General features: G+C 35.4%; 1 protein-coding gene across 1 annotated transcript; it reads right to left on the bottom strand.

Annotated features, from left to right (window-relative positions):
* Positions 1-1,184: 1,184 nt before the first annotated feature.
* Positions 1,185-9,300, bottom strand: LOC106106329 (peroxidasin-like). Its single transcript, XM_013286903.1, has 17 exons — positions 8,896-9,300; positions 8,168-8,360; positions 6,392-6,495; positions 5,785-5,938; positions 5,417-5,621; positions 5,007-5,193; positions 4,755-4,879; positions 4,550-4,684; positions 4,183-4,380; positions 3,754-4,054; positions 3,560-3,675; positions 3,279-3,490; positions 3,015-3,175; positions 2,802-2,933; positions 2,553-2,701; positions 2,032-2,480; positions 1,185-1,847 (listed from the first exon to the last, which is right to left on the bottom strand). Exons 1-17 carry the CDS (start codon positions 8,993-8,995, stop codon positions 1,766-1,768), a joined length of 3,003 nt encoding a protein of 1,000 aa, XP_013142357.1. The 5' UTR covers positions 8,996-9,300; the 3' UTR covers positions 1,185-1,765.
* Positions 9,301-10,874: the final 1,574 nt, after the last annotated feature.

Genomic DNA, 10,874 nt, shown 5'->3' with positions numbered 1-10,874 from the left:
TTTGGTTCATTTCCACCTCATTGTCACATTCCCTATTTCATCGTATTATGTTCTTGTGAGAAACGGCTTTGTTCATTGAGATGTAGGCGCAGTGTTTGCGTTATGAAAAACGTAACATAACTTGCGTATATTTTCATTTTCAGGTAACAGTAATAAATTTGATAATTATTTTTTGCAATTAAATGCATCTCACAAACAAACCAGTCTACCGAGTACTATATGCGCTTCTATTTAATGATGTTTCTTTCATCTGTTAATTTTTCTCTGTCACACCGGCTCTTGACAGCGTGATAAAGAGCGCTTCACGTCAAAAAGTTCGCCAGAGGGGCTACGAAAAATAAAAAAATACACCGGGGACTAAATCAAAGCGTGGTACGAATTTAAGGGTTTTAAATTAAACGTGTGTACCTACATGATGACATACTTCATACATAAATACGTATATTTTGAATTACAATATTTCAAGCCAACTTTATTCTCCTTGTGTACAAAACAAATGCCGCTATGTTAATTTAATCAGATAGAGATTCTATCCTGTATTTAGTGTGTGTGTGTTATCTTCTCTCTGCGTCTCTCCTCTTTCTCCGCTCGCAGATCTTCTTGTAGACTTCTAGTCATATTTTCTAACTGCAACTAATTGTAGTTTAAATAATACTAAATTTAGAATCGATTGAGACAAGTATTGACTTGTCTCAATCGATTCTAAATTTAGTATTAAATTAATAAGTTGTTATAATAATATACTATTTAATAAATATCAATAAAACGCGACGTTTATTTTATATTTTACGAACTGTTTGGTTTTACGATCGTCTTATTTAGAGCGGTGAGTATAAAAGTTGAAGAGTCATCCAGCTCTATTCCTTGACAAGAGCCGTCATCCAACACCTGGTGTGAAATGCAATCAAGTTTAATTATTACGGGTATTAATAACAAGGGCGCAGTAGGGGTGAATTCCCGACCCGTTGTTATGGCAACGCCCCATGTTACAACGCAGGCTGTTGCGACATGCACATCATGATATTTATAACGAAAGCTTATTAACTTTATAAATGCTGTATAGTAACGAAGATTTATAGTAAACGTAACAATAACAAAGGAAAGTTACAAACTTGCAGTTTTCTTTACCAAAAATAGTTCCTGGCTGTTATAGTTTTCGCATTAAGAAAATAAAACCACATAAATATTTTATAAACTGCATTTTAATAGGATTGACTAATACTTCATAATAACAAAAGAAAACCGTCGTCAGTGGCTTAGGAATCTGGTTTCAGTATAAAATGCTACAACTAGACTAAACAGATATTGGGTATTGGTTCCATTTGTTAAATAATATTTCACTACTCACAATAAATAGGTTAAAGGTAAAATTGTATAAGGATATCAAATATTTGAAATTATGTACAAAACTATTAATTGAATGAGAAATTATACTATATCACAGTCACTAGAGAGAGATGAAAATGCTAATGTCTATTCCAAAATTACCAGCAGTCTATTCAAAACACTTCCACAATATTACGCGAGAAAATTTTGCCACCAACCTTGTACAAAAGCGATCACAGCCAAAAAATAAATTTAAAATACCCATACGCGACTATTGCGTGTAACTAATCAGGACAAACAATAAATTGAGCATTTACATAAGGATTTAAGATCTAAATTAATATAAGTTATGAAAAATTATTTACAATTCACTACAATTTAATATTGCTTGAGTTACGCACTAATGATATTTGCTCACAACGAAAATTTTAATTGCTAATTAACTTCTATAAGTTTGTCCAGAACAACCCGATGCACCAGAATGACTGGGAAATGTGTGCAAATCTCCGTATCCAGGTTCTCTGTAAAGATTGTGACATTTATGAGAATAACGGTTTAAATTCCGAAAACAAAAAAGATCCATTCAAAGTCTCTGTTGCATGGTTGAAAGAATTGGAATAAATTGTAACCTCTAAATAACAAAGGTTAAAGTATCATAATTAATTAAACTAAATAGTATGAACTAATAGTCCAAATATTTTGTACCTTTCATATGGCGGTGGAGGAAGAATGTCACATAAATTCATTCTACAATTTTGATCGCTTCTTCCACCTTGCGTTAAATGTCTAGTATCAGTTCCGATATGTCTAAAACTATTTGCTCTTCCTAACCATTGCCATTGAGGATAGTCGTATTCAACATCTGCGACGGCCCATTCTTTATTACCATCATGATGACTTGAAGATCGGGACTGATTTGTTTTGCAAGATGGACATTCATCCACTGGTATCTCTTGTATTTCATCGACTTCGTTTCCACATTTTGTCATTTCACTATAATCTTTAGTTAATGTCGAGCTACTACTGCGACAACACGTTGAACATTCTTCGTTCGAATATTGATTACTGTCAGCGAATGATCTGACCATACTGTTATCGTATGATCCAGGACTTACTGCACATTTAATGCAAGAATCCTCAGCATCTGTATGATCCTAAAAGTTAATTTAATTGGTATAAATCCGTCCATACAATATGTCTTACCAATTTAACCATATTCCACCTACCTGATAGTTTAATTCAGTATAAATTGCGCTAGACGCGTAAGGTTCAGGAGCTATTCGACGTTCTTCATGAACTATATTTTTTAAATTACTCGCATGTTGTGGAAGACTATATTCGGCTTCCATAGCCATTGTATCTATTGTATGGCCACCTAAATGTGACAAGAAATTTATTATTACAATACAAACATTTCCTTCTACTAGTGTAGACAATAATAACTTTTCACTGTTTAGGTTTAGTTAAGGACTTACCATGAATCAGACTTTGATGACAATTCAAAATTTCAATTCGTGGTTCATTAGAACCTTCAAACATTGGCCTTTCGCGAAGCCATACCGCTTCTTTACCCAGTAAACATTGCTGTGCATTAACAATCGGTGTGCCTAGTAACCGAATAACACTTGAATAAATATGGTAAAAAAAGTTACAAAGATAATAAACACCATTGACTTATGCCAACTGACCTACAGTACTTTGACTCTTCCTTTGTTTCAACTGTTTCCTACGCAGATAAAATATTATTCCCGCACCAACAAGTACTAACGTCAACAACAGAATACACATCGCTAATAACCAAGATTCATGGAACATCGTTAGTAATGCTTTATCTCGCGCTGGTTCAGTTCTGAAACAAATGAATCTTGCTTTATTGATCGTCCTAATACTGTAGGCGTGAACGCCCACATATATCGTATTAACTTCGACCTACTCGTTTAGTTGACACTTACTGTACGTAATGTCGCTGAGATTGTGTAGGCAGCATATGTATGAGGGCAGGTGCACTAAAAGGTCCGTGTCCTTTCCTTGTGACGGCTGCAGCTCGGGCACTATACCGGCCGCCCGCGCGAAGTGAGCTGGCGGTTGCCGCGCGAGTGCGTGCGCCCAAAGACATTTGACCAACCACTCGTCCGTTAGTACCCCCTCCTACTCGAACTTCAATCTAGATACGGATTGTTTATTACAAAGAGAAATTTTAGTTTGCAATTACTGGGAACGGAATGTTTATTACCAAATATCCAGAAAGTTCTCCATTCCAACTGTGAACTGGAGGCGGATCCCAACGGATCCATGCTGAAGTTGTATTTATCACTGAAGCAGTTACACTGTGCGGTGGAGCTGACGGTACTATAAAAATAATTTTATTTCATTGCATAAAATAATCAAATTAAAACAAGTGATTTGGGAGTAACTAAATGTCCTTACCATCTTCTTCAGTAAAACCAGACTTCATATTGGACGGTTTACCAAGTAATAACTTGTAAAAAGGCATCAAAAATACGTTATACTGAGCATATGGCATCAACCCTGTTAGAATATGACTCGACGATCCACTGTTGTGGACCGTAGTCATGGAAAAATTATCAAATTTAGAAAGTTCCGTCAGACTATCAGCAGTCTCATTTAAATTCTGATTCTGTATTTCAAAAGCGAATTTTCGATTAATTGACGATCCGTTAAACCATATTTTAACACCTTCCAAATATTCATTGTAATCTGTCATTACCTGAAATATAAATAAAGTATTCAAGGCACAATAATAATAAAATATATAAGATTTTCTCGTATGCTACATGAATTTAATTTTGGTATTGGTTTTTCTAATATTTATTAGCCAAAATTATTTGTACTCACGTCCCAAACAACTTTTATCGTTGTCGCAGACATTCCTTCCACTCTTCGTAACGTTAAAACATCTTGTTGTAAATATCTCCGAGCTTGTACTAATTCGTATTGCGTCATCGGCGGATGGTTTTGGGGTTTATTTATTTCGGGATAAGGTGACGACGATTCGGAATTTCCGTTAAATGAATTTGCTTCTCTTCTTAGTACCTGTGGACGAAATCACGTTTAATCTATTTCTATAGAAATGTTTTTAAATTAGAGCAAAATTAAAGCTCTTTCGGAGCCCGCTGACTTAAAGCTAGTAATAACTTCAAAACTGGCCTATTATGTTGTAACAATTCTAGGAGCTCCTAAGGTATGAATAAACAATACGTACTTGTAATGTCACTGTATGTAAAGCACTGCCCGCAGCACTGACAGCTACACAAGTAAGCCTTCCAGCATGTTGTGCAAACACTCGTTCTAAATACAATGAACCAGTGCTATGCATTGAATTCGGAAATATCAATTCCTGCAATATATTCCAATCATAAATATTATTTCTAAAATATCTATTAAAAATACGTTATTAAATAAACTACCTGAGATCCTTCCATTGTCCAGAAAACTACAGGTGTAGGCGTACCTTCAGCTTCGCAAGGAAACGACACTGATTCCCCTTCCCATGCAGTTTGATCGGAAGGCACTCTTGTGAATTGTGGCAATGCTACAATAAAATTTCTATAGTCATCAAAATACTCCATAGATTTCGTTAATGTAGTCATTAGCTACAAATGTAATTGAAGTACCAAGACAAAATATAGTCTAACACAAACAAGACACTATAAACTTACAGTTGACTGTAAGTATCGCGCTCGCACTGCTAGTCCCAGCTTGACTCTCAGCTCGACATGTATATGCTCCAGCGTCCGAAGTTACAACCCTGTCAATACGTAACGAGCCGCGACGAATTATAGCATACGGAGATAAACCGCCTTTGTCACGAGACCACGTGACCGAGACGTCTGAATCTGGCGACACCTGTAACAAATGACGATAGACTAACCCTGTCTAGAATCATTAATTTGACCGAGATACGATATGCGTTTAAAACAGTATTATGTAGATCGTGTTACTGCAGTTAAAGAGCTAATCAGTAATGTGTAATGTGATGTAATGATAACAAAAGTAAATCACATTAGAATCAAATAGGTCACAATGCATCGTATACAACCGCATAGTGTGAAATTATTGATCAACTTACTTGACAATGAAACTCAACATTCTGACCAATCAATGCCGTTACGTTATTAGGTTTCACGATGAAATGTGGTCGACGCAACACGAGCAGGGTCGCGGGCCGCGATTGTCTTTCCCCTGCAACGTTAGACGCCACACACCGGTACACGCCACTATCCGAGGGCAGGCTTTCCAATACGTTTAAATTTCCTCCATCTACTATTGTGATTCTACAAGAAAATTATTCTCTTTTTAGTTTGCTCCGTTTTTATTAAAATTCGAATACCAAACAATTGTGCTCTAGAGAACTTTAGATAGACACATACGCCTTTCAAATTCCACATCCACAGCATATTTAGTACAACAACAATACTTTAAGAATATTTTGCATACCGTCCATTAACTTCAGCATCTAAAGTTTGCCCATCTTTGGTCCAATGCACTGAGGGTTCTGGGTTGCCTCTGGGTGCAGAACATTCTAGTGTAGCTGGTTCCCCGCCAGCTACTTTTACATCCCGAGGTTCAGTCCTAAATTCATCTCGAAGTACTAAAAAATTAATTTAATTTAAACTCCATTAAATGGGTAACATTCTACAATTAAAAAAGTTCGACAATAAAAAAATGCTAAATTCTTGAACAAGGTTATTACATCTTAATTAAAACGGGTTTAAGGCATAGTAATACCATTAGTGCTTCAAAATTACTTTTGCTTTTGATTATTATGAAAATGTAGTTAAGTTAATTAAGTATCCAATTTGAATTTTGATAAGATCGATAAAACAAAAGGTCAAGAAGGTTATGAAATCGTAAAACTCAACGAAATGTCGTGATAGTGTAACGTCCTGATTTTACGTGGACAATATTATTTTGCAATCTAAACTTTAATAATCACACGTATGAGGCAAGCAGACACATGGTTGTTCTTAATGACCTGCCTCAGATGTATGCTTTAATTGTCATGCCTTATTTGTATTCTTCAGATTATATTTCAGTATGTTACCGGCTATAGTAAGTGTTGCGTTCTTGCTAACCGCTTCCCCGACAGAATTACGTGCGACGCACCAGTACACGCCTTCATCACTTTCCTTCTTCCCTCGCATGACTCTACAAGTACAAAGTCCATTATATTCTGATATTACACCATACAAATATAAGACTAATATTCAATACAAAAGGCAATAATTTTAATACACGTTCTTGTCTACAGTTACACTGGTTATAATGATTTAAAATTGTGTTTCTTTAGGTAGATGTATGCTGTAAATTGACAATCAAAATTCCATCGTTATATGTGTTTCCAAGTAAAAGTAAAATCATTGATTTCCTGTTTAAATGACAATTTAACCTTTAACTATGGACCTGAGGTCTCACAGACCGCTCGTGGTTTGTGATGCGCGTACCTCTCCCATCCCCCGCACCCGATGCGTTTGCCGGCCTTAGTAGCTTCACGTTTAGCAGTGAAACGAAGATTGAAGCTGGAGGTTACGTCGCTGGCTCCATATTTGGTGAGTTATTTGACATTTTATTTCGACCGCGGTCTGTAGGACCGCACGTCCACGTTTGTGAAGCAAATTGTGCTTACAATATTTTTTTGTTGTAGGTGTTTTTTGTTTGAAAATGACGGATAATGAAAGGTCTAGTACTTTAGGATCCAAAAGGAAGTCAAGCTCATCTTTAGGTCCCAAGGCGAATAAATTATTAAGACTAGATGACCCTTCTTTTGAAGATGTGCTACATCAAGTACTTTTGGAATCAGATTAGTGCGATCGATGATCGATCGAGATATTCATGACTGTTTACTACACGAAGAGGATGTAGGTAAAAATCACGTGAGTGATCAAGAAATGGCCGAGGACTCCATCATTTCCAATTCTGTTAGAAGTTCTGACGGTGAGAGTTCAGATGACGATGCTCCTCTTACACAGCTACGGACTAAGTATTACTACGGCAAAAATCGGTACATCGGCAAAAATCGGTAAACCAACACCAACACAAAGGATTGGATAGAGGTAAATTCTTAAAGGTACTGGCACGATCATTGGTAGTACCACAAATGCAAAGAAGAGTTATGAACTCTCGCTTGCCAAATGAATTGACATTGAAGATAAAACGTGTTTTGGGTCCTGATATGCCAAATCCAGAAATCCCAGAAACCACTGTTTCTAAACGCAGGACATGTACACTTTGCCCTCCAAAGATAAAAAGAAAGACAACTTACACATGTATAGGCTGTGGGCAGCCAATATGCCTTCTGTGTTCAAAGCCGCAGTGCAAAAACTGCCAGTAAAATATCCAAGTTGAGTCATTGTCAGAATTTTTATGTTTATATTTTTAGAAGAGATGTTTTATTTTCTTTATTTTCTGTACTTTTAAATTTAATTTTATAAAGTTACCCTGGTGCCAATACAATTAATTTTAAGAAAAAACTTTCTTTATAGTGATCTCGTACAAAAAGTCTGGAAAGTGCCTACTTGTGTTATACGGTTAGTTTTTGTTATGAGGAAATAAAAAATGTACATGCATTTTATGTTTTTGTTTACAATTAGCAACTTATACAGGGGTTAACATAAAAATTCCGTTATTAAAGTGATTTGAGTATGCTGAAACTCGCCTTTGAACATAGTGTCTGTGAGACCGCACGTCCAAAAGTACGTGACAAAAAGCTGACGTCCATAGTTAAAGGTTAAAATACAACTCCTGAGATCCGTAATTCTAACTTCTAAAAAATCCTTTGAAAAAAGAGAAGCAATATATCTTATTGCGACAACTAATTTACCTGAGAAATAACAGGCCATCTTCAAGTAGTACCCTATGAGGATGATCAGTAGCCGTAAGTGGTATAGCGTCTTTGTACCACAGGATCGTTGGTTTAGGTTTGCCTTCAGCCACACAGCGCAGAGTAGCGGGTTCACTCCTTCCGACCACCGTATCAGCCGGATGTTCCTTGATACGCGGCGCCCGGCTTTGGGCTTTCCGGAAATAAATTATTCAATACAATACCGCAAATCAGATCGATGCGGTGACTCATAGTATACAGTTTACAATGTTATGGTCCAATCGCGTGTTAGTTAGGTGTTGTAAAAATATATTAATTAGTCGAATAAAAACAATTAACTCTTACGAACAACAAACAAATAAACAACTTAAAATCTATTAAGATTAAAAACTGTTTTGTTAGGAATATTTTTTTAATAAAATATTTTTTTTTGCATAAAATACAATGGAAAAATATGTCAAATTATCTAAAAATGGGTTGGTTTTCGACATTTGGAGTTAAAGTTAAAAAAACGTCTATACAACGTTTTTGTAGCTTCGTTTTAGTAATGTAATTTCTTAAATAATTGAAATTTACTCGAAGAAAAATGCTACATATAATCAGTTCTAACAAAGCAACTTTAAAAAAACAAAAGTTTTAAGTTTAATCACGGCGAAACTCCGAATGCGATTTAATTATAAATCCGCTTAATTGGTATTAAAGCGTAGATTATTATCAGTATTACTTACCTCTAGTCGTCTGTAGTGAAGTAAACAAAAGATGCAAAAACAGAGCAGTCTTCAACTGGTTCCATGCACGTTTATCTCTTTTAATTGGTCCCTCGACCATACTTGACACTACTTACAATCACCTTGCACTTTATATTTATAGCACATATTTATCATTCATTTGTTATTTTTATACGGAGATAGTTTCCGAAGATCGCGATGTTTTCTTTAAACAAACGACACAACCTCCCCGTGTCGTGTCCTTGGGGTTACTGCCCCCCACTACGCTAGATGTCATTTCGCGCCGACTCAGTAACGTAGAAGCTTTCGCAAACTTGAGCTTTATGATGATAGTCGGGATATGAGCGTTTAAGTGTTAGCTTATTTGATTCCATCTTTGACGTCTCAATTTATAACAATGAATGTTAAAATTGTAATAGGGAAATTGTTTGTCAGCGTTAAGTAAATGTTTTTGAACAACATTTGTGTTTCTTTTTAAGTTTTTTTATTATACTTCGAGTTTTGTTTATTATTTTATTTTAAAATTTGAATTCGTCCGCATAAAATGATGAAAATTGTTTACATTTGTCAAATTCTATTGCAAATGTCAAAATGACAGACATGACATGATGACAACGACAGTTTTGGTTTCTTGAAGTTGGCAGAAACTTACGGTCTCTTTTCCATATTAGGGTTTTTATCCAAAATATTTACCCCATAAGTTTAATGGCGTAAAAATATACAGCCTAAAGCGTGACGTAAGTGTAGGGCCTTTTATTAAAAAAAATATTTTTTTTTTAAATATGTTGTAATTGCTGACTTATCTTAGGCAACAAAGAAGTGTGTGTTTACGCTTTATTATAATAGTATAGATAGATTATGACTAACGTGTTTTATTTGTTAAACAACGTCCTTAAAGGATGCTGTACGTCCTTTCGGCGAACGTTAAATGCCATTTCATGTCATGAATATGTAAGTAGAATAGAGTTAATGAAGGAAGCCTCCTTTGTCCCAAACTGATAGGTTTATGCAGTGAAACTTTCAAAGGGTTATTTTAGACACATGTATATTAAATGAAACAAGGACCCAAAGGTGACAAAGTATTTTAGACTAGCTTTCCCCCGTGTCTTTCACCGCGTGGAATTAAAAAATACATAAGTGAGTAGCTTATGTGTTCTTTCAGAATGTCTTGTACATCTATAAGAAATTTCATCGAAATCCTTTCAGGCGTTTAGGCTACAAACTTTAACAAACATCCATTCAGCCATCCATCTAAACTTTCGCGTTTATAATATTAGTATGATAGTATGCAGTACTAAGTGTGATTAGTCAGCTCGTTTTTAATATTTACAATTTAATCAAATGAATTATTTAATTAAATTGTTTTAAGTCGTGTAAAACAATTTTCTGACCAATACCCGAGAGTACTTTTCCTTAAGATTCAAATTTAAAAAAGGTTGCGGTATTAGTAATTTTATTATAGTGTGTTACTTGAAGTTTAATAATTTTATCAGTCAGGACTGGATTCACCAATACCGATTTACAAAATTTGACAGCATTACATGCGACGTTTTGGCAGCGATAGTAAATTTTGACTTTAACAAATCATGTACAATCTTGTTTTGAGGTATGTAAAGCCAGTTCCGTGATTGCACCGCAAAATAGTTAAGATAACAAGATACGTGCGTCGCATATCTCCCCAGCCAATTGTCACGTAGGGGCACGTGTGTGGAATCGCGTCTGAGCAAGGCTCCGTATTCCGACAATGCTGTAGCGTCTTTTAATTGCCCCAGCGCTAACTAGTTACGTGTTAATTATGAGCATATGCAATATGGCAGAGAAATAATATAATTCACGAATACATCCCTGTATTACAATTAGCAATACATAAGTAAAATTTACATTTATAAAAATATTTAGTACGCTTCAATAGGTACGCAAAGATAATAACAGCAGACTGCATAGAACGTGAGTGACTAAACTAGTCCCTAGAGCGAAAG

This window comes from Papilio polytes, unplaced genomic scaffold, assembly GCF_000836215.1.
Source record: "Papilio polytes unplaced genomic scaffold, Ppol_1.0 DF822289.1, whole genome shotgun sequence".
Taxonomy (NCBI): Eukaryota; Metazoa; Arthropoda; class Insecta; order Lepidoptera; family Papilionidae; genus Papilio; species Papilio polytes.
This window is presented reverse-complemented; position numbering and strand designations above follow the sequence as displayed.

Bases quoted from the DNA above. Each gene is read 5' to 3' on its own strand.
- LOC106106329 (XM_013286903.1), bottom strand. From the start codon at position 8,995: ATGGTCGAGGGACCAATTAAAAGAGATAAACGTGCATGGAACCAGTTG. The intron at 3,176-3,278 runs GTAAGTGTCAAC...CATTTGTTTCAG, and splicing joins TCTCAGCGACATTACGTACA to AACTGAACCAGCGCGAGATA. The intron at 1,848-2,031 runs GTACAAAATATT...CAATCTTTACAG, and splicing joins CCTCCACCGCCATATGAAAG to AGAACCTGGATACGGAGATT.